The sequence below is a fragment of the Leptonychotes weddellii genome, chromosome 13, assembly GCF_054177405.1.
Source record: "Leptonychotes weddellii isolate Sample4059 chromosome 13, ASM5417740v2, whole genome shotgun sequence".
Taxonomy (NCBI): Eukaryota; Metazoa; Chordata; class Mammalia; order Carnivora; family Phocidae; genus Leptonychotes; species Leptonychotes weddellii.
Genome location: NC_138381.1, coordinates 534531 through 557821, shown reverse-complemented (window position 1 = coordinate 557821; position 23291 = coordinate 534531). Strand labels below are relative to the sequence as shown.

The window sequence follows — 23291 nt, the reverse complement described above, 5'->3', positions numbered from 1 at the left end:
GTCTGCCCCGGGACCCCATCACCACCTTCTCCGTCTGCCCCGGGACCCCGTCCGCATGTTCTCCATCTGCCCTGGGACCCCGTCCCCATGTTCTCCATCTGCCCGGGGACCCCGTCACCACGTTCTCCGTCTGCCCCGGGACCCCATCCCCACGTTCTCCATCTGTCCCGGGACCCTGTCACCACGTTCTCCGTCTGCCCTGGGACCCCGTCACCACCCTCTCCATCTGCCCCGGGACCCCGTCACCACGTTCTCCGTCTGCCCCGGGACCCCGTCCCCACGTTCTCCATCTGTCCCAGGACCCCGTCTCCACGTTCTCCATCTGTCCCAGGACCCCGTCACCACCACCTCTGTCTGCCCCAGGACCCTGTCTCCACATTCTCCATCTGTCCCGGGACCCCGTCACCACCTTCTCTGTCTGCCCCGGGACCCCGTCACCACCTTCTCTGTCTGCCCCGGGACCCCGTCACCACCTTCTCCGTCTGCCCCGGGACCCCGTCCGCATGTTCTCCATCTGCCCTGGGACCCCATCCCCCCGTTCTCCATCTGCCCCGGAACCCCATCATCACGTTCTCCGTCTGCCCCAGGACCCCATCCCCATGTTCTCCATCTGCCCCGGGACCCTGTCACCACATTCTCCGTCTGCCCCAGGACCCCATCCCCACGTTCTCCATCTGTCCCAGGACCCCGTCACCGCCACCTCTGTCTGCCCCAGGACCCTGTCCCCACATTCTCCATCTGTCCCGGGACCCCGTCACCACCTTCTCCGTCTGCCCCGGGACCCTGTCACCACGTTCTCCGTCTGCCTCGGGACCCCATCCCCACCTTCTCCGTCTGCCCCAGGACCCCGTCACCACTTTCTCCATCTGCCCCGGAACCCTGTCACCACCTTCTCTCTCTGCCCCGGGACCCCGCCCCCACACTGTTCTCTGTCCTGCTCCTCACACCCATGCTCTAAACCATACCCCACGTGGATCCCCTGTCTGTAGGTGATGCTCCTCCCTAGACATAGTCTGTCCATCGAGCACTGGCCAGTCCGTCTGCCTCCATCAGGTGTCAGCGTCATCCACACTTCTGTCCTTGAGATTTGCTCCCACCCCTGAGCGCCTGAGGCATCCCCACCACCGGCCCCTGGGAGCGCCCCGGCCCTGCCCTGGCTTCCTGAGGTGGCTGGTCTCGGGTCTGGCCTGCCGGGGCGGGTGAGGGGGTTGGAACCACACCCACGCACCACTAGACTGTAAGCTCCCGAGAGCAGGGACCTCGGCCGGCATCTGACATCGTGGCTGAATCGCAAAGACAACCCTTATGTGGTTTTAAAAATAAACAAGAGAACGAATGAAAAAATTAGAACTCGTGTGTCTGGTTTTCAGTTTGGTGTTTGTCCTCACCGCGCACTCAGCAGGCCCACCCAGGCGTGAGCAGGTACAGAGACCTGCGTGCTTAGCGCCTGCGCATCCGCGTCTTGGCACACTGCTTAGAGAGTCCCCCACATACTGCGCCAGGCTGAGCCTCCCACCCGGACACCGGATTGTCAGCTCGGAGTCAAAGGACACGTGCCGTGTGGACGATAGCTTGGCAGGGATGGTTGGTTAGAAAGCATCAGGCGGGTTCTGAGCTGTTTGTGGTCTGCTCCTTCTTCTCGGAGGCCTTGTTTGTGAGGTGCTGCTGTGCTCACCTGGGTGGTGGGTCCCTTCGCAGGTGCGCTTGCGTCTGGCTCAGGGGTTCATCCTGCGTTTTCCAACAACAGGTTCTTTTCAAGGTTATTAAACGTGCCGTTGATATGTGCAAGGCCTTGGAAGTAAATCCACTTAAACCCTACCCGTAAAATTCATTCCCATGTACAAATACGTAAAGTCAAGTGCCCTTTTAGGTTTTCCATCAAAATTAGCTGTGGGTGCAGATGACGATGGGGACCACCTCTCCTCATGGTGGGAGACACACTGTGGTCCTCAGAGGTATGACCCCATGAGGCAATGCCCCGGGAGGCCACCCTCACACAGAAAGGCAGGGACCATCGCTGCCCCCACGCGGCCCCTGGGAGTGTAGGCGTTGGAAGTGAGAGGATCAAAGTGTTTGTTGCTTGGGGGCATGTGGGGGCCACCCCGGTGTCACCCTCTAGTCGCCTTCCCCACTTCTGGTCACAGCAGGCAAACTGACCTCAGCTGCCCGGGATGATGCCCACCTCGCCCTCTACCCACACCATCCGCCCCAGCTCCGCGGCTTGAGTGAGGGTGGAGCAGAACCAGAGCTCTGGGCGGCGGCTTCCGGGCTCAGGGAGCAGAGTGTCGGTCAGCTGTGGCTCCGTGGGCTCACATTCCCGATGGCCGCCCAGCGCCTGGGACCAGCAGGCAGGGGGCAGGAGCTCAGACGGGAAGGAACCCGATATTCCAAGTAGAGCCTCACAGTTAGGTTGCAAAGTCTGTCTCAAAATGAGAAAATAAATCATGACACATGACCGAGTCTTGGAGAGTACGTCTTTATGTCTGTTCTCCCTTGGCTTCCCAGAAGGGCCTGTCTGCTGACAGCTGAGCAGGTGAGGGTCCTGGGGCATCCCCAGGATCAGTTGGGCATGGCTCTGGGGACATAGCTTTGTCGGGGGCCTGCCCGACCTTCATGGACAGGACACACAGTCCTCAGTGTGGGGCAGCTCCCTCTCACAAACCCTCTCGGACTATGGGAAGGAACCACCTCCACCCGCCGGGAGGGAGGGCAGGTGCTCCATGGTGGGGCCACGCCTGGTGGGGACGGGCTCTGTGGGCCCAGCGTGAGTGAGCTGGAGGAGTGGAGCTCCGTGCGTCCCTGCTCACCGCCGCATAAACATGCACTTACATGCGTGGCCCTCGTGAGACAGGGAGCTGACAGAAGACACACAGACCTCAAGAGGTGGAAAGATGGGTAGATTCTCTGTTTTCTGTTTGCGCCATTTAGTCCAGAAACAAGAGTATCCCCAGCATCGAGGTGTCGGGCCTGGCTGCCAGCACTGGGTTCCCCGAGCAGCAGACCCCAGAGCCGAGGCTGCCGGCAGGAAGAGCCGGCCCGGAGCAGCCTGCGGGCCAACGGCCAGGCCAGTCCTCGCTCCAGCTCTGTGCGCGCATCCAGCTCTCAAGGGGCGGCTGGGTGTGCGGGTGGAATCCTGCCCATCGTTCCAGGGGCCTCATCTTCACAGCGAGCTCTGGGTCTGCCTGTTCTCTTGAGCTTCAGGCCTCCTCGCTTTTCCGAGACCTTTGCATTAAAGTTTCATCCCAAAGTGATGACCTCCACAAAATCAGTACAGATGCTGAATAGTGAGGCTGTCGGGAGAGGCTTTGGGGAGCCTTGTGCCTCGGGGATCCACACGGCACACCTGCCCGAGCTGGGTGGGAGGGCACCCTTGGACAGGCTCCCCCGGGCCAGGCCTCACCCGGGCGCCCGCTCCTGTGGATGAGCAAGGCCATGGTTTCTAGGGCACCGTGTTCCATGGTGCGCCCTGTATTTCTCCTGAAGAGGGCCGCGAGGCATGTAAGCTCGTGGTCCTCGATGCATCAAGGCCCTGCCCGGTGAGTGTTCTCACCCCACCTGACAGGAGCTGTGGAGGTGCCATCCGGGGAGCCACATGGGGTCCACAGCGGGGCCCCCAGGCTGAGACCGCCCCCGAGACTCCTGTGCGGGGCGCTGGAGCTTCACCTGTCCCAGAAGACCTGCAGGTTTCGAATAAAGCAGGTTATGTCGCATTTCTGACCATGGGTGTGGAGGGGTCGAGTCGGCCCAGGTGGCCCAGGGGGTGTCCATCCTGGGGACTTCCGCCCACCCCGGACTCCCTTCTAAAGACAAAACAGAGTCAGGCGGGAGGCAGGCAGGGGTACTGGGCAAGGAGAACATGGCCCTGGCCCACGCGGAAGCTGCCTGCGGGCCTACAGGGCCTCCCATGACCTCGGGACGCCCGCCTGCAGGCCTGCTGTGGTCAGTGGTCATGGACATTCTGGAACATTCTCCTCGAGTGGGCTCAGCTGTGGGATAAGCGTACCACAAGTGAGTGTGTCGGCGGTGGGAGCAGGGTCCACGGCCGGCGGTGAGCGCTGTCCGGTGAGACGCTCTGACGTTCCTCCTCCTTAGAGCCTCACACGACCCACGTACACTTTGTTTAGTAAGTCTGACTGTCTTGCTATTTTAGCCAGAAAATGGGGACCCGTGCCTTAATTTCCCTTTCCCATCTTCAACCTGACGTGTAGAGGTGAGGGGGGCTGTGTGTCCCCACCAGCCGCAGGAGGAGCCTGCGAGGGGTTCAGGAACCATCCCCGGGCTCGGGAAGGCGGCCGGCTTCCTCCTGCGTGGGCGAGATGCTGTGACGCTGGATGGAGACCATTTCTTGCATCACCTTCTGGACGAGGCTTCTACCGCTGGTCTGCATGGTGCCGACCCCGCTGTAGGCTGTGGGCCCCGGGGGTGAGAGGCCCCCAGGGCTCAGAAGCTGGGCTCCTGGGAAGGAGACGTGGAGGCGCTTTTCCCTCCCAGGCTGCCTGGTGCCCCGCAGTCCGACGCCCTGGCCACCAGCACACGCAGACCGTGGCGTCCTGACCACGGGGAGAGGATTTTGAACTTACAGCAGAGCAGATTGCGGAACGGGGAGCCTGGGTCTGAGCCCATGTGAAAGAGCAGGAGTCCGGCCTGCTGGGGAAACGGTGGAGAGGCTCACTCCACCAGGAGCCTGTCTGGGGGGATGCTGGGGGCATCTGTGCAGTCTGAGGAGGGCTGAGGGGGTAGGGGGGCCATGGGCCACCAAACACAGGGACGTGCGTGGCGAAGACTTGACAACTGTATCACGCAGGTGGGCATCCCGTCCCCCGGGAGCCCACCAGCTATCAGGGAGGCGCGGTCCCCGGGGCTCTGCCCAGAATCCCCACCCTCAGAGCGGCTGCTTGGAGCCAACGCACCAGGACCATGAATCTCGTCCCCTTCAAAGGCAGTTTTGGCGATTATCGGATGAAAATGCTCGATGCATCTCCTGGCACGTGTGGCCCATTCTGCCTGTGGTGTGCAGTCAGTCTCCGTGGGTCCTAGCTCCTCTTGTATAGGATCCCGGAGGAGATGGGGGCTGGCGCCCAGATGGGGAGCTGACCCTGTCCCTGACACCTGCCAACCCTCTGTCACTTGAGGACGTGGAGCCAGGACACAGAGTGGGGATGGCCACGCCACTACGACCCCTGACCCCAGGAGATCGGGCCTTGCTGGAAACCTGGCGTGTTCGGCGTGGATGCTGGTTAAGCTGTGTGGTAAAGACAGGGGGCAGGTCCCCAAAGGAAGAGAGACAGGATCCCGAGTTGAAATGCCCTCCGTGTGCATTCACTTGCCTCCTGGTGCCTGCGCCCCAGACCAGCCCTGGAATTCACTCTGCGCTCTGGATGTGGAGAGACGATGCGGCCTCGCCCCTCGGGGCTTGTAGTTGGGGTGGTTCCAGTTACTACTTTTCCTTTCTCGTTATTTAAAAAGGCATGCCCTGAAGTTATCATTGTGGGTGTTTATATTGGTGGTAAAACCGGGGCTTTAATGTCATGCAACAAACAGAAAACAATCTGAGCTTTGTTCTCGGGGGTTTAGAACAAAACGCCTTTTGTCCAGGACTGAGCAGGGTACCTGGGGAGGGCTAGTGTGTGTGTACGGGGAGATGGGAGTGGCGGGGGCAGCTCCGGCCGCATCCCGGGCACCTCGGCATGCGTTCCGATCAGCGGACCTGGAGCTCTTGCAGAAGAAGCGTGTCAGGATCCGAGCCGTGCTCGGATCTGGAGGCCGGACGTCCCCGAGCTCAGGGCCAGTGGCTTGGATTTGGGAAGGGCGGCTTCCAGAGGGTGGTGCCACCTTCCCACCGATCCTCACGCGGTGGACAGAGATCTCTCTCTTCCTCTTCCCAAAACCACATCCCTGTAGGATCAGGGCCCCTACCCCCCCCAGGACCTCATTTAGCTATAATTACCCCCAAAGCCTTGTCTCCAAATAAAGCCACAGTGCAGTTAGGCCTTCAGCCTCTGGATTTGAGGGACACGATCTGGTCAGTAGCAGTGTCCCTGGCTTGTCCAAGACCAAGGAGCGGGACCCTGACTCCTGGCCCCCTACTTCTCCCCCTGAGGGCTGGAGACGGTGGTTTGGACATGGGGGCACGTGGACTGCTCGTATGTATCCCTCGCCATCTGCTGGGTAGATGGGAGTCTGTTTTGGGGCCAGGGACACAGGCCCATGGGGGTTCCACGGCCTCAGGGCCCTGCAGTCCGCGGGTCTCTGCAGGAGTCGGGCCTCCGGGCAGAAAGCTCAGAGCGACAGAGTGGTGACTCTGCCCGAGGTACGGACGTCTCATCCCCAGCTATGGCTGGGGTCTGTCTGTGTGTGCCGGACACAGCACGTTTGAAAGAAAAGACACAGATGGAAATGTGTGCTTTTTGTTCACTCAGCTTTGGAACTGGAGAATTCTTTACAGTCGCGTACTCCTGTGTTAATCAGGATCTGGGCTCCATGTCGGGCGCTGGGGCCACAAGATCGCGGACGTGTTGAAGTCCAGCACTCGCACAACGGTCTGGCATTCCGTGTTTGTTGAGTGCCGTCGTGGTTTTCTGGAGAAAACAGTGGGATGTGTGTGGTGCTGGTGCTCAGTGGGGCCCAGTCCCCAGACGTCTCCGTTAGAAATGGAAGAACGCTTGTCTTCACTCACCTCAGGCCTTGGGCCACCGCTGGGCTGGAGGGTTGGCCCAAACAGCATGTCGAAATTGAATTGCTCGACTTGGCCCTTCAGCAAAGGACAGGATGTGTCTGACAACGGGCAGGACACGGGGAAGACACAGGAGGGATAGATGCACGTAAGAGGGGGCGGTGTCCACCTGTGTGCGTGGGGATGGCGGTCACATGCATCTGTAGCAGCCCACAGGTCTTGGGACGGTGTGAGCACCCCCAGGCAGGAATCCCGTCACCTCATTCTGGGCCACCTGTGGGAGTTGGTCCTGGCCACCACGGCTGTCTGCATCCAGGCAGGGTCCTGGGGTCAAGGCCCTGCTCCTGGGTCCCACTACAGGCCTGGGGCTGCGTCGCCATCAGCCCAGGGCCTCTGGCTGGCTCCGTCCCACTCCCCTGTGAAAATAGCCAGTGGTGCCATTCACCACCTGCATGGCATCCCTGTGTGAGAGGCAGCTGCTAACCCGAAGGCCGGGCCATCCTGGGGAGACTGAGCCCGGCCGGGTGTGTGTGCTGCACTCACTCAGTTGCAAGGGACGTGCAAATGGGGTGGGGTGGGGTGTCCACCCCGGGCCCGGAGCCCTGCAGAGCAAAGCACACACTTCTTGATCACCTCGACGCAGCCGCACAGCCCAAATCTGTGAACCGCGAGGCCCCTGAACCCAAGTCAGTGTGATTCAGAAAGGCAGCCGGCCCTGCCGTGAGCCCCCCGACCTCGGCTGGGGCTCCCAAGAGGGGCTCTGCTTTGCTCACGGGAATGGGAAGCCACTGCCGTGGGGGATGGAGCCCATGCGCCAGATGTGGGGTTTCTTCGAGCCAGGCCAGGGTGTTCTGGAATGCTCTCTGGCCCACAGACGGCCATTGTCAGGGCTGTGGGTGGCGTGGGGATCCTCGGGGACAGGCTTCTGCTGCCGCTTCGTCTGCAGGCGGCTCGGCTCCGGGGGCCTGGGGTCCCTGCTGAGGGACCAGGCCCTTCCCTGGGTCAGCCGCCCTTTGACTGAGGACGGGACGCGTAGCTTTGGGAGCTGAGGGGACACCTCCCCGGCCTCCTCCACACATGCTGTCTCCACAGAACACAGCCGCTGTGCCAAGCGCGAGCCCTTCAGGGCGAACACCAGCTCGGCACGGAGGGCACCCCACCTTTTCCATGAGAACAGGCTTTGTACGCGGCAGTCGCCTTCAAGATTAGCGTTAATCTTTCACACGTTTGCGTGCTGTAATAAATCTGGATTATAAACTCGCGGCTGGCGCAGGGGCGTGGGCTCCTGTCACCATCCCTCCCGCCCAGACCGGCGCGGTGGATGGCCGGGAGGGAACCAGACATTGCGTCACACCAAGCCCCAGGTCTGGAAGGAAGCTGCTCTGGGCCGTGGACGAGGCCCGCCGCACCGCCCGAGTCCCGCGCAGGACGCGGCCTCCTTCTTCCCTCGCTAATAAGAAACAGGCATGTTCTCGCTGGTTCTGATTTACACAGACGTTGCTCGTTCCCTTTGAAGTCCACACGAGAAATCCAATTTAAACGCCGCGTGTTCGTGCCTTTGAGCTTCTGTGGGGGCCACGGGGGCAGCAGACGCTGTTTTCCAGGCTAGCCCGTGTCCCAGGCCCTGGCGCTCCTGTGTGTGTTGCCCTTTGCCTGCAGTCAGCTGGCTCGTCCTGTGACCCCAGCACCTGGCCCTGAGTCACCGGGGCCTGTCTTCTCTGTGCCTCACGACCTGCCGCCCTGGGGGGCCCCCGAGCTGCAGAGTGGTCACTACGTCAGTTAAGGGCCCCTGCGTTTATTCCCCGAGGGCGACTGTCCCAGGGTTGCAGGCAGAGGTCAGGCCCACCTCGTGGGGACATCTGCTCCGAGAAGGCCCAGCTCGGCGGCACCCGGGGTCTGGGCGGGCTGGGGTCCAGCCTCACGGCGTCGGCTCTGCCACGACTGGGCACCGTGCCCCCACACCAGCCGTCGGAAGGGGACGCGTGTCCTGTGTCCTCCCCTCGGTGGCGGGTGTGGGCCCACACAGGGGCTCTGCGAGATTGTGCTGTGGGGACTTTCCCAGAAAGGGTCCCAGGGAGCCCCGTGACGTGGGAGTTCATGCTGGTGCCACTGGGCAGCTTTAAACACGTCGTAAACAACAGAGGCCGCAGGGCGTCACGAGGGGGCCTACGCCTGCTCACTCCTGCCCAGCGAGGGCGGGCAGCCTCTGACCCGCCGCCCGGGACCGCTGGTTCTGGCCGCTCGCTGGGCGCACCGTCGCTGCGTGCCAGGTAAATCCCCCGTGCGGGCGTTTCCCGGCCGTGCGTGCGCGTGGACGTGTAGGAGTTTGTTTGGTTGTTTTTTTAAGATTTTATTTATTTATTTGATAGAGAGAGACACAGCGAGAGAGGGAACACAAGCAGGGGGAGTGGGAGAGGGAGAAGCAGGCCTCCCGCGGAGCAGGGAGCCCGATGCGGGGCTCGATCCCAGGACCCTGGGATCATGACCTGAGCCGAAGGCAGACGCTCAACGACTGAGCCACCCAGGCGCCCATTTTTTTTTTTTTTAGGAGTTTTTAAAGAGCTCAGGGGACACCTTAGGAGAGAGACGAGTTGGCCCCCGTGCCTGGCTGGAAATCCAGTGCAGCGAAGACGGAATCCCAGAAGGGTTTCAGTTTAATCTGCCAGACGTATATATATCCCTAAAATCACAAACTGAAAATTACCAAACTAATTTAGAAGTTAACCTTCACCATTCCATTTGCCCGCACTTCGCCCTAGCGTCTCGTGAATGGGGGATGTGTGGGGGCCGGGGGTCCTTGGGGCCCCGTCAGAAGGTGCAGGCCCGTCTGCCTCTTAGGGGCTGACTTCGTCCCCTCTGCTGTTTCTGGATTTTCAACATGCTGGCAACAGGCAGGGACGGTCACCCCGGGGTGGGGGGACACCTCCAGCTGCTGCACGGCTGCGTCTCTCGTGTAGGATGAGCAGGTCCCAGCTCTGCGCTCAGCTCAACGTGGGGATGTCCAGCTCTGCACTCCACCTGCCTGTGGATACAGAGCACGGGGCCCACCTGGCAGAGCCTCGCCGAGGAGGGCAGCCCAGCTGGAGGCCACGGCCTGGGATGGGGGCTTCACAGCAGAAACGTGCGGGCCGTGGCAGCTCTAGGGTCCGCGTTGGTCACTGCTGGGTGGATTGGAAGTTGGAAGAAAGCCCCTGGGAGCACGGGGGCTTTCTGGGGGCCACCTGACGCGGCCACAGTGTTTCTGCACACGGACGTCGGAGCCCAGGGACACACTGCCCCCCAGGTGGGGCGCAGCCTGGGAGTCTCCGTAGTCCCCGGTGCCCTGCTGCCCCGAGCCAGGTGCATGCCCTCCGCTGGGGCCTGGGGTCGCTGCGGCCTCCGTAAGGAGCAAGACTAGCTGTTTTGGACACGCACATGGGTCCTCGGTGGCCCCGGCTCTTCCCCGAGACCCGAGTCAGCTGATGCAGAGCATGCATGATGGACGCATGGTGATAAAACGCCACCCAGGGAACAGCGAGCTCTTCTCAGGTCCCTTCTGCAGCCAACGGGATTTCTCTCTGGACAGCCCTCTGCTGGGACTCGCCCTCAACCAGAGCCCTGACCCCCCAGTCCCGGGAAAGAGAGAGAAACCCCTTTCCCAGCGAAGGAGCACGAGAGTGGTGTGGGTGCCCGGGCCCCTCCTGGCAATGAGCGGACCCTGTGGGGGCCACGCGGCGGATGCAGACCAGCCCACGCCCGAGGTGCCTGGTGTGAAGACCAGCTCTGCTGCTCCCCATGGGGCTCACCTGCCCCCACAAAGGCAGAGCAAAGGAGAACGATCCTGTGGAGAGCCCCAGGAGCTGGGTGCTAGGACTTGGTGATTCTGGGGGACTTAGACACCCAGGGGCCTGCTGGTCACCGAGCCCGGGCGCCGCCCTCGAGCTGGACGTGAGGGAACGCTGGCTCCGCGCAGACCTCCTGTGTAGGAAGCGCCCCTGGTCCTTGTTCGCGGCTGCCGGCAGAGGTCATGGCGTAGACGGGCTTTGCTTTATTTAAGGTGAAGCCTGGGGCCCCACGTAGGAGGTCCCCAGGCCGCCACTCACCCGTCCGCGCCACAGGAAGCAGCAGGGTGGGGGGTTCTCGAGACAAGCCGTTACCACGAGACCTTCAGCGCGGTGCCCTGTGTGGCGTCCCCGTGTGCTGGGAACAGTGACTCGGAGCGGACTTCCGTCCACAGGCGAGCAGACGGGGCCCCGAGATGCGCGAGGGCAGGAGACGCCCGGGGAGACCGCGGGTCCTGCGAAAACCCCCCCGCACGCCCGCCAGTAGTCCGACCGATGTTCCCTTCGAAGCGGGGCCGCTGGTGGAGGGTCGGACGGGCCCTCTACTGCCATCTGCCTTGTAGCCCCGCTTCCCGGGGAGGGCGGACGGGAGGAGGCCCGGGGCTGCGCAGCTGGGGCGGCCTGTCATAAGCAGCTCCTCTGTGAGGAGCAGACGCAACGGGGAGCCCAGATGGGCGTGTTTTCCCCCCACCGCGATCGCCGAGTACTGTTTCTCCCGGGTTTTATGGACATCTCTGCGCCATCTTGGTGCGTGCTCGAGATCCCCGAATGTGCAGACGTTTATCAGATAGGGCGTCAGTAGCAGGAGAAACGCGGTCGTACATCCAAGTTAAAATTTTTGCTTTGATTACTACAAATCCATGGGCCCTTGGGTCCAAAGCTTCTACTGCAGTTTGCAAATGGATTTTTATAGCACATTAGTGCTGGGGGGGATTCCAAGGAAAACAGTGTTCTCAGTATTAGAACCAGCTGCAGCTTCCTGGAGACGGTGACTCACGCCCTCCTCTTAATTGGGTGGGAGAACCAGGCGGAGACACACGGGGACTCAGGACGCTGTTTGTTTTCCGAGGGTGCCCTGGCCACAGCCCGCCCCGTCCATCACGCCCATCTGCAGCCTGTGTTTATTCAGCTTCTTTGCTTCTTGCAGCTCCTGCCATAAAAACAGAGCCCACCGACGATTACGAGCCCGCCCTGACCTGTGGACCAATGAGCCAGGGCCCGAGCCCGCTCCCCAAGCCGTGCTACAGCCAGCAGCTGGTGATGCCGCCTGAGCCGGGCTCCTGCCTGGTGGCTGGCTTCCCACCCTGTCCACAGAGGAGCACTATGGTGTCACCGCCCCCCAGCACCAGCCCGAAGCTCCACGACCTCTCCGCCACCTGCAGCAAGGGCGTGGCCAGCCCGGGCCACGGTCACCTCGGACTTCAGCGGCCGGCCGGAGGGGTCCTCGCCGTTCCGGAGACGCCGAGACCCGTGGGCGTGCACCCCGGCCCCCCCCAGCAGCCGCCTCCCGCCCTGCTGCGACCACAGGTGAGTCCACAGCTGAGCCGCAGCTGTCCCCCGGGCCACCAGCCAGCTCTCTGTCCCAGCAGCCCCTCCTCCTCACCACCGTCCGGTACCCAAGAGCCGACCTGTTTGCAGTCCTGCAGCCCCACCCACCCATCCGAGATGGGCCGCCAGCAGCACCGACTGCCGAAGGCTCCGAGGAGCGAGTCCGCAGCCCCCCGGCCTCTGCTGCTGCCCGAGGTGCATGAGGACAGTAATCATAGTCTGGCCCCCATTCCCGTAACGGTCAAGCGAGAGCCTCAGGAGCTGGACCAGCTGTACCTGGACGACGGTAAGTGCCTGTGGCCTTAGGTGCACACGCAGCCTGGCACCGTGTCTGCGAGCGTGGCGAGGAGGGGTGTGCGCATTAGCCACCTGGCGGAGGGGCGCGCCCGGCAGCTCTTGGCAGTGTGGCTCTGCCCCGTCGCCTCGGCCGGAGGTCCCGCGGAGCCTGGGGCTGCAGACCCGCGGGACCAACGCTGCAAGGAGCATCGCCCCACACGAGCCAACAGGGTCTCTTAGAGGAGGCCGTCCTGGCACGTGGCTCCGTGTCCGGCTTGCTTGTTTCCGAGCGTCGTAAGAGCTTCGCCGGTTGAGTGAATGATTTGTAAATAGTGGCTTAACTGAAGGTGGTTAACGTTTCCCTCCATGCGACGCTGTGACGCCCGTCAGGCGCCCCGGGGAAGGAGAGTAAGCCACAGGACGGCCCCGAACTGGGACTTAAATCCCGCCGTGTGGGACCTCACCCCCAGAGCGCACGGGCACGCTCGGTGCAGAAACGCAGCCGAACACGCACGGTCAGGATGGTCTGGCAGGAGTGCTCTCCACACACCTGCAGGCAGGCCGCGTGGTGTAGGCGTCCGAGTCCATAAAACGTCAGCTGATGACAGCCCGTTGTTCTTGGCACACTGACCCCACAGAGTTGTGCCCGCCTGTGGGACGAGGTGCCGCCTGAGCTGCGTGGAGGCGGGCGGCCCTCTCGCACGTTGGTCACCTGAGTACTCGCGGATCAGCGCTGTGACCAGAGGCCCCCTGAGCTGCCCAGGACGGTCAGTCCAGTCCGCGCCTTCGTGGGGCCCACGTGGATCGTGTGCAAGGTGCCGGGGCCCCCGTCGTTGGCGCTACCCGTCTCTCCGGGGTGAGCTTTTCCAGGGCCGGATGCCCATCTCCCCTGCTGCTGGACTCAGGTGGGGGTGAGAGCCCAGGACAGTGCTGGACACATGGCCCCCAGCCTCCCTGAAACACCCTCTGGGGTCGGGGCCTTGCAGCCTCCTTTAGCGTTGAAGGCTCGTTTCTCCTATTACAGCTGTCTCCGTAAACGTCGTATTTCCGCTGTTTGAGTTCTGCGGGCTTCCCTGGGGCCCTGGTGTTGTGAGGAGTGTTTTCGGAAGAGCGTTCGCTCCTGAAGCGGCTGTTTCAGAAGGGGGCGGCACGTACGGGCCCGTCCCCGCAAGCTGCGGGTCAGGGTGGCCAGGAGACATGGAAGCCTTCCCAGCCGCAGCGTCTGGCCGCTAGCGATCGCCCTCGGCTCAGTGACCCAGGCTGGACAAGGGCTCCCGTGCTCGGGGTTTCTCACACTCCCATCCATGGGGGTGAAAACGGGGCCGGTCCCGGGCTTCTCTGTCCCTAACTGGGGGCTGCAAGCTCTCGGATGTTTTTGTTCCATGGATGGTCAACCCTTGAGCCTGGAAACGTGCTTGGAACCTGTGTTGTGGGTTCCCTCCCACCCCCGACAGGCCTTCAGGGACACCCCAGAACTCAGCGGCTTCCTGGACCACACTCGGGGTCCACAGCTGACCTCAGCAGCTTCAGCTTCTGTTTTGGATTCCGTCCCCTGAGGTCAGGCCCACAGCGGCCGTGCTCCCTGCCCGGCCCCTCCGCGAGCTCAGCTTTGTCCCGGGAGTTGTGGGGCGGCCCCGCGAGCGGCTGGGCGGGCCCGAGGAGCATGTGCGCCGCTCCTCTCCTGGTCCCGGCCAAGCCTGCAGCGCTTTCAGGCGAGCCCGGGTGACCGGCCCGGCAGGCCTTCTGGTCTGTCTTGCTGCCCCAAGTGTGTTGTGGTAAGAGGCAGCCTTGCGAGGGTGGGAGAGGCGCACGCGGTGCGTGTGATGGGGTGTCCGGCCCCGGGTGAGTCCACAGCTGCTGGATCTGCCCTCGAGAAGGTGCCAGGGCCCCCGCGAGTCTCTGGGCCCCTTCGGTCCAGTGGGGCCCTGGCCGCAGAGCCCGCAGCATGGCCTCTCGCCTGCAGGGGTGCGGCCGTCAGCCTCGCGGTGTAGCATCCCGTGCTGGCTCGAGGAGCAGGGCTCCGGGCTGCTCTCTGCAAGGAGCACCACCTCCCCGCTGGCTCCCGGCTCTGACTCCCGGCCGGGCACCTGCCGACACCCACCCTGATGCTCCTGCCACCGAGGTGGGGAACACCCGCGTTCGCTGTATGCTGCACCCTGACTGGAGGGTCCCACGCCTCCACCCACGTCGTGAGCTCACTTTCCACCAGCTCCGCCCTCCTCCGCGCCCCCCGACGTTCCGCCTCGGTCTCCCCGGGAGCACGGTCTTGTTTCCAGACCACTAGTGTCTCCTCACCTCCTGCCCCGAGCCTCAGCGCCCCCTGAGCTGGCAGCCGCTGCGGGGCCGCCGGCGTTTCCGGCCATGCTTGTGGTCCTGGGGCCCCCCGGGCATAGGTTCTGAGGCCCAGGGAGCCTGCGTGCAAAGAGGTTCTCTCCACCTCGATTTGGGGCTGGAATTATGGGCCCTGTTTCCAAGAAGGCGTGATCCCAGGCGGGGGGCGGGGGGCGGGGGCTCAAATACCCGACGCAGGTGTGTAATCCCAGACCAGGTGTGAACAGAGGTTTTCAGTGTTAGCTCATGAGAGCATTTACGAGAGATGCTTATTGTTGTTTGTTATTTTTATTTTTTGGTCCGAACACGGATCGTGGTTAAGGCAAGTGCAGGAGAAGCCTCAGTCGGAAGGGGATGATGTGTTTATGTGAGCGTGCATACGTCGCCCCGCACACACACCCATGCCAGTCCGGTGCTGCTCAGCGGGTCCCAGCGGAAGCCTCGAGCTGCTAGCCGTGGACCCCTTACGGAAGTGGCCATAACACGTCCCCCCCGTGTGTGCTCCAGAGCTGGTGTGGGTGGGGATGGCCAGCAGCCCCGGAAGCGGCCTTTCCTGAGGCTGAGGGAGGCCAGTGGGGAGCACCCAGCCTCCTGCTGGCTCAGGCTTCCCTGCAGTATGGCCCCCAGGCCCAGAGGCTGCATGGCCGCGCCCGGAAGGTGATCACGGAAAGCGGGGGGGCGCTGGGCCTTCTCCCCGCAGCCAGAACACACACGTGGTCTGTGCTGGGCGTCTGTCCACCGTCAGGAAAGTGGACAGAGCGCTCATTGCTCTGTCCGAGTGGCTGGAGCCTCTAGTCCACAGGCAGTTAGGACGCAGGCCGGGTCTGGCTGTTTCTTGCTGTGGGAACAAAGACAAAGCGCCGTGTCCTCGTGAGAGGCTGGGTGACTCTATCAGCTGACCTTGGCGCCCTGGGACCTAGGACGCACCCTCTGACGAGAGCGGTGATGCGGACGTGGTCTGCGCCAAGTTAGTCCTTGGGAGACTGTTTAATGCAGGATAAAGGCCTGACCCTGAGCTCCCAGCCTCCCCACCCGAATTCCGAGGGAGTTTTGGGGGTGGGTTCAAACTGGCGCCCTTTTGACGGGGCTGATGGGAGGGATTCGCAGGTGTCACGGGTGGTGTGGGCCTTACCTTGGGATGCTCTTGGAAAGCCTGCGGGACTTGACTTGGCACCAGTGATCTGATCCTTTGCCAACCCCCTGTTGTAATGGTCCGCATGATCGGGGTTTTCGAAGAACTTGCCAAACCAGGCAGCGTCAAAGCCCATGCTCGTTCTGGGCAGAGGAAGTTTCTGGAGAATACCTGCAAACCGCCTGGGTGGGGGAGGGGGCCGCCTCCACCAGGGCGGACCTGGGGCGGGGGCGGGGCGGAGGGCCTGTGCGTCAGGTATCTGAGCCCCCGCCCCCCGCCCCCCGCCCCCCGCCGGCTCAGCCCACAGGAGCCTCTCTGGAGTGGGCATGCTGCCCCTGCTGAAGTCATAGCTCCTTCTGCTGTTGGACGTCTCAGCCTCTTTCATCCTCCTCGCCCACCCTGCTGACATGTGGTCAGTGAGCTGCTCCGAGGGACGTTTCTGGTGTGTGAGGCAGTGTCGCGGATTCGGCGGCAGGCTGCGGTGACGGCAGGTGGCACAGGGCCCGGGTCTTACCTCTGTGGCTCAGGTCTGAATTTGCAGAAATGGAAACAGTAGCAAAAAACTAAGTTAGAAAATGAGACGCCGTGGATTTGAAGTGGCCTCGACGTGAAAGCCTTCCTTCCGCACGCCGCTCGGCGAGCAGAGGGCGGAGGCCGGGGCGGCTTCAGGTCGGGGGCAGGGCCCACTTCCTGGGAACACCAGCGATGGGACAGCAGGACCTCGGGCCCCGTGACGGCCTGCTGGAGAAGCCGCGTCCTTCTCCCAGAGGCACGCGGGCTCTGCGGGTTCCCAGGGGCTGGGGCTGCACGCGGGATTCACACACGGCTCTCCAGCAGCCACAGGGAGAGACTCAGGGCCCGGCCGGCGAGGGCCAGCCCCCGTGGTGAACAGTCAGGTGGCAGGCGCTCCACCTGGCCTTGCCCTCCAAAGCAGCGACGTTTCTGGAGTCCGTCCATGCGCAGGACGGAAGCCACAGCCAGAGTGTGACACTCTGACCTTTACGCATTTCTGTCGGGCATTTGCTCGCCGGCTCCACCCAAACCACCGTTCAGAAGTCCTGGCGGCGGTTTGGGGTTCCACACTGGAGTAGTATTTGGGTTTTTTGTTTCCCAGGAACACAGAATGAAAAAGGCGAGGACAGGGTGTTCTGTGCCGTGGCAGAGAGCTGGGGCACTTGGGGCACGTGAGCAGTTGTGACCAGCCTGGTTCACGCGGGAGCGGCCCCTGGGGTGCCGCCGCCTCTGCCGAGGGACCCCACCAATGCGGAAGGGTCCACTTTCCAGGCTTCTCTTTCTCCTAAGGAAGAACATAAGCATAAGACAACTTGCCTGAAAATGAACCCCCGCTTTGTTTTTAGGATTTCTCTCTTTTTCAGTTGTGTCTGTTCTCCAGTTTTGTTTCAAAAGTATTTGGCCCATAAATAAACCAGTTACAATTTATTCTTTGGTCCAACAACACTCACAAGACTTAAACTCTCAATTTAGACTTCTCAATCGTGGCAGAACCACAAGCGTACGTTTTTAAGAGTCGTTTTATGGGCCTCCTGTTACTTTAAATGTAGATTTTCAAACGAGGCCGTAAAAGCTCCAGTGAGCGATTCCTGTGGTGCGACTTCTGTGAGTGGCCGTGTACGGAACCGAACTACGTGACTGCAGCTCTTGCGGTGATAGGCTGTCCTTTCATTCACGGACGTGTGCATGTGGGCAGTTCACAGGTGCATGCACACGTCACGGGGCATGGTCTTGTGTACAGCATTTGCTGGAAAGGTACTCCAAACACGCCTGAAGCGCACAGGCTTGGTCCCAGACTTCACGTGAGGGGGACCCACACAGGCGGAGCAACTGTTGGCTGGAACAGAGCACCTCCTTCGAGCTTTGCAAGTGACGCGCTTGCTGGCCAGGCGTTGGTGTGTCTGCACTTCAGCCGCCGCTGTCTCCCCGACCGCCCTGCAGCCTCCGCCACAATCAGCCCTTTCAGCCCCCGCCAGGAGCGCTCGGGTTTCCAGAAGTCTCCATGTCATTAAAACAACAAGCAGGTGGACCAGGCGGCCAGGATCGTGTCTGCCCAAGTCCCGGCCGTGAGCCCCCCGCTCTGCTCCCCCTCGTCCCCGAGCCCAGGCTGCTCTGGGAGAGAACAAAATCTTTCCTCATGGAAAGTTTTACTGACCTGGCTTGGCGCCCAAGGCTGGGGCCTTCCCCGTTCCTAATGATGATGGAAAGAGTCTGTATCACGGTGATCAAACATGCAGAGTCGTTAATATTGTGGACGGCGGCTACTGCGTGACAGATAGATGAATTCAGCCATGCGAATAATTCATCAGGGTCAGTCCTTAATGCACTTCCACGTCCGCTGGGGAGTCTCCAGGCATAAAAATCACACCCCACGCCACCCGGAGACGGGCTGCTGTCGGCATGGTGGGCTGCAGGCTCTGTGAGCGGGCTCTCTGGAGACCCTGCAGAAGGGCCTGAAGCTGCTGCCCACGGAGCAGAGCCTCTGACCGCTCACTTGCTAGGTAACTGGGCACCTCGAGGGGCCCCACGGGCTTTTCCAGACGTGTGTGTGCACCTCGCGGAGACGGCAGTCTCTGCAGACACACGGAACCGAGCTTCCAGGGACGGTGTGCCCCGTAGGGGGCACACAGATTTGCAGACGTTGGCTCAGATGTTTTAGTCTTCGTCCACCTAAACCTTAGTGTGACCCGGAACTAGCAGAGGTTGGTCGGTGTGACGAGTGTCTGTTAGCTGCGGGGTAGGCAGGGACCAAGCCCTGGGTCTGCGGTCTTGGGAGGCGCGTGCTTCCCTCTGCAAACCTGTTGCTGCTGAACTGGCCCATTGTGGAGGAAGGAGAAAGGCAGCAGCGATTCCGAGAGGCCTGCTGAGTAGAGCTCTCTATAGATGGGGTGCAGACACGCCGGTGCTGCTCCCAGAGCCCGTCCCCGCAACCTGGCGGGCCTCTGCTGTCCTTCCGATGGGCAGGAGGAGGAGGAGGGGCCCTTCCTCCCACGGGTGGTGGAACTTCAGTGTCTGAGAGGTTCCGGGCGCTCTTCTCCATTTTTGCCTGGTGTGGATGTTAACTTCAAGCATGAAATGCTTTGAATTACACTGTTTTTCTAATCATACGGCCTGATTATTTTCTTTGTCCTTGGAGGGGAATCAGTCGTATTGCTTTTAGCTAATATTAACCTTCTGCCCACCGCCCCCCCATCATAGGCATTAGCTTGTTTCGCTTTTATTATTAATTGGAGAGAAAGAAGTAGTGTCGTTGAAGGAAAACAAAGGGAGGAGCCTGAAACTTTCATGGAGCTTGAACACCCAGCACCCTTAGGTCTCTTTAGTCCTGAAAACCGTTCGTAACAGCAAGAGCACAGAGGGCCCGAGAGCCGACGCCCACATGTGACCGTGTCTGTGTGCCCCGTGGGGCGTGCTTGCAGTGTTTTTGTCCTTTGTCACGGGCAAGCTCCGAGTAGTCTGGAGTGTCCGTGTGTGAGCGTTTCGTGACTGGTATGCTGGTTTTTCTGCAAAGAGGTGAGCACCTTCCCAAGCGTTCTTTATTTACTTATTTTTTTATTTATCTTTTATTTTTTATTTTTTTTATTTTTTTTTAAAGATCCCATTTATTCATTTGACAGAGAGAGACACAGCGAGAGAGGGAACACAAGCAGGGGGAGTGGGAGAGGGAGAAGAAGGCTTCCCGCCGAGCAGGGAGCCCGATGCGGGGCTCGATCCCAGGACTCCGGGATCATGACCTGAGCCGAAGGCAGACGCCCGACGACTGAGCCACCCAGGCGCCCCAATTTTTTATTTTTTTTGATTGGAGCATTTCTCATGTCATTTATGGAGAAAAGAAAAACGTACTGTATTAAGGTTTTTCGGTTATTTTTAAGGCAGATTACAAGCTCCTCCATTATTTCGCAGCTGCTGGCTATGTCAGGAGTCCCTCCGTCTGGGATTGGATGATGATGAGTGATGATTGCATACTGATGATAGAGGTCCAAAAGGTTTGGGACTCTGTGTTTTGACAGTTCCCCTCTGGTGCAGAAAACAAATATGGCTTGTATACCATAGCTCTTTAGTTCTTCTGTATCTTTTTGGATATTTCTTCTAACATTTTTAAATTTACAACCTGGAAGAGCACATAAACCCAGAAACTGAGAACAATTCACTCGTGACTGGGGTAGCCATGATATCTGAATTGGAGTCTGTTCATCTTCAATAGGCTCTTCGTCTGATGAGTCAAACTCACTTGTTTGCAATGAACTAGGCTTTCTTCTTATTTCCAAGTTGGAACCACCGGCTTCATCGCTGGCTGCCCCGCGTCGGGACCTGCTGCCGCCCCCAAATGTTCTTTAAATGACTCTCTCTTCACTTGAGGAAGTTGTGCGATGCTGGCCTGAGCTCTGTGCCTTTCCTTTCTCTGATGCTTGTGGAGCTTGCTTACTTGAGAATGGGCACTCTTTACAGATGCCTTCAGATCTGTGAGCCAGCAGGTAGCACACCACTGTGCTGCGTCATCAGAGCATGAAGCCATAAAGCAAGGCATTTAAAAGCATAATGGCCACATTCAGGAAGCACAGCTGCTGATAGACCATCAGAGCTAGGCGTCTCTTTGGGGAGAGTGGTGACCAGGGCAGTGGAGGGCTCTGTCTACATCTGTTGGACAACTGTGTTTTGCAAGAGCAGCCCAGGCCCTGTAGCTCAAGCCAGGCACTTGGCTCTCCTGCCCCTGGGGTGCCAGGCAGAGAGCCAGCTAGGCACGGACACTCTCAAGTGAGCTTCCTGATACAAAAGTGTATTCTTACATATGGATCCCTAAGGAACACTGAATCATTGGCTCACAGATGTCTATCAAGTCCAGGCAGAGAAGAACATGGAGCCTTGGAATCATAGTAATTATCTTACCACCAGAGCTGAGAAAGTCCTCCCCAATCTAGCATGTCACATCATTGTCAACAAACAGAAAACCCAAATCCCAGTAACAGGACTGGATGTATGGCCTTTGGTACTTTTCAAAGTGACTTTTTACATATATCCTCTTAATTTACATTTTCAACCTTAGAACAGTCCCATGGCCAGAACTTCCAACGTTAACCCCATGGACAGAGGAGTCGGGGCTTACAGACACATATTAGTTGGCCTGCTCACAATCGCACAGGACAAGTGACCAGCCAGGAGCACCACAGGGATCTGCCAGCTCTGATTTAAACAGTTTCTCTACTCTACCAAGGTTTGGCTCTATTATTGAGTACTTTTTCTCTACTAGAGATGTGATGCACAAAGATTCCTGCTTCAAAGTCTGGCTTTCAAGTGTGAGTTGGCCTTGCAAGCCAAAGAGGACTGTCATGTATTTTCTTCTTGGTCAGAGAATTCTTGGTCATTATCCGAGGCACTTTTTGATAGCTCAAGAAGGACAGGAAGAGAGGCAGGACTTCCAAAGTGTCGGAGGGAGGGCCTCAGTGAGTCAGCACTCCCAAAAAAAGCAACAAAAATACTGAGAAAACTATCAAATCAATCATTTCACAATCTGGAAATTCTTCACCAAAGAAGCAGAACAAACTGAAAAGCATTTATTCAAGAAAAATTGGACCCTGCTAAGAAGAGCAGGACCTGCGGTGGTTTAAGTGGGCTCTACTCCCATGCCCCTCCCCCAGCTCCTTGGAGCATAGCTGTGGAAATCCAGCAGCTTCACTGACAGTGAAGGAGACTGGCCTCTTTGGGGCTCTGTTAAAAACCCCTTCCCCAAAGTGCAAACATTATTCTGACTGATGGTGAAGCTCCCTGGAAAAGTCGTCTTCCCAGACCATGACCAAAAATAACAGATGGCTGGACTCTTGCTTGTGGGAGCTGCCAAGGCTGTGATCTCAACTGGGGCAAACAGAAGACTAGCTACACTCAATGCCTGCAGGGAGTTTGAAAAAAACCTAGCATGTTCCTGGGGATTGGGAGACTGCATATGGACATGCACATGCTCAGGAAAGACCTGGGAAAAGAAAGGACTGGGTCCTTCACTTCTGGCTGGCCTTGAGACCTGTACAAAAAGCAAAAGTGGAAGCTTAAGGCTGACTTGTGGATTGCCTGCAATTCGATCTCATTGACAGAAGGTGGAGACTGAAGGCATTTAAAGAAACGTCCTGACTGATAACTGATTGACCGTTAACCTTGCTAACCTGAGGATGACCCTTGGGAAGACAGACTTAAAAATAAAAACAAGGATTTTTAGAAGAGGAATAGAGCACTTAGTGGCCACACACTGCAGAGAACACAGGACCCCACCCCCACCCACAGAATTAGTCCAGAAAAGTCACTAATCAAGTATCCAGCATCAAGGGAAGAAAAAAAAAAAGAGCCCAGCAGTAACAGCAAACCCTACTGGGGGGAGGAGTCTAATTCCAAAGTTGCTACAATATATTATCTACAATGTCTAGTTTTCAACTAAAAAATTATGAAATTGGCAAAGAAGCATGAAAACATGTCCCATTACAGAAGGGAAAGAAACAACCCATAGGCAGAGACTGTCCCCGAGAGGGCTCAGGTGTTGGACTTAGCAGCAATGGCTTTTAATCAGCTGCTGTAGGGGCGCCTGGGTGGCTCAGTCGTTAAGCATCTGCCTTCGGCTCAGTCGTGATCCCGGGGTCCTGGGATCGGGCCCCACGTCGGGCTCCCGGCTCGGCGGAAAGCCTGCTTCTCCCTCTGACCCTATCCCCTCTCATGCTGTTTCTCTCTCTCTGTCAAATAAATAAATAAATAAAATCTTAAAAAAAAAAAAATCAGCTGCTGTGGATAAGTTCAAAGAACCGAAAGAAAGTATGTTTAAAGAATTAAAGGAAAGTAGGACAGCAATGTGTCACCAAAGAGAGAATATCAATAATGAGATTAAAAGTTTTTAAAAGGGCTAAATAGACATTCTAGCCTTGCAAAGTGTAGTAACTGAAATGAAGAATTCATTATAGGGGCTGAACAGCAGATTGGAGTTGGCAGAGAAAAAGAATCAACAAACTTGATGAAATGTCTATAGATTATCCAGTCTGAGGAACAGAAAGGGAAAAGAATAAAGAAAAATGAACATGTGGAACACCATAAAACATACAAACAGAGGCATATTGGGAATGCAGAAAGAGAGGAGAGAGAAAAAGGGGTAGGAAACATATCTGAAGAAATAATGGCTAAAATCTTCCCAAATTTGGTGAAAAACATTGTATACATCCAAAAAAAAATCAAATTCCAAGTAGAATAAATCCAGAGATTCACACCTAAATACATCATAGCCATACTGTTGAAAGTCAAAGAAAAAGAGACAATCCTGAAAGCAACAAGAAAAAAAACAAGTCATCAGTTACGTGGAATCCTCAATAAGATTAACAGCTGACTTCTCATGAGCAATCACAGAGGCCACAAAGAAAAAGACTCTTGATCAAGAATCCCATATCTAGCAAAACTAGCTTTAAAAATGAAGGAGAGGGCGCCTGGGTGGCTCAGTTGGTTAAGCGACTGCCTTCGGCTCAGGTCATGATCC

General features: G+C 58.9%; 1 protein-coding gene across 1 annotated transcript in view; it reads left to right on the top strand.

Moving 5' to 3' along the window:
- NFATC1 (nuclear factor of activated T cells 1) overlaps window positions 1-23291 on the top strand; it is a 49882-nt gene that overhangs the window by 6459 nt on the left and 20132 nt on the right. Inside the window, exons 3-4 of the mRNA XM_081800985.1 lie at window positions 11642-12021; window positions 12133-12328. Coding sequence (XP_081657111.1) covers window positions 11642-12021; window positions 12133-12328 — 576 coding nt within the window. The remainder of the gene's footprint in view (window positions 1-11641; window positions 12022-12132; window positions 12329-23291) is intronic.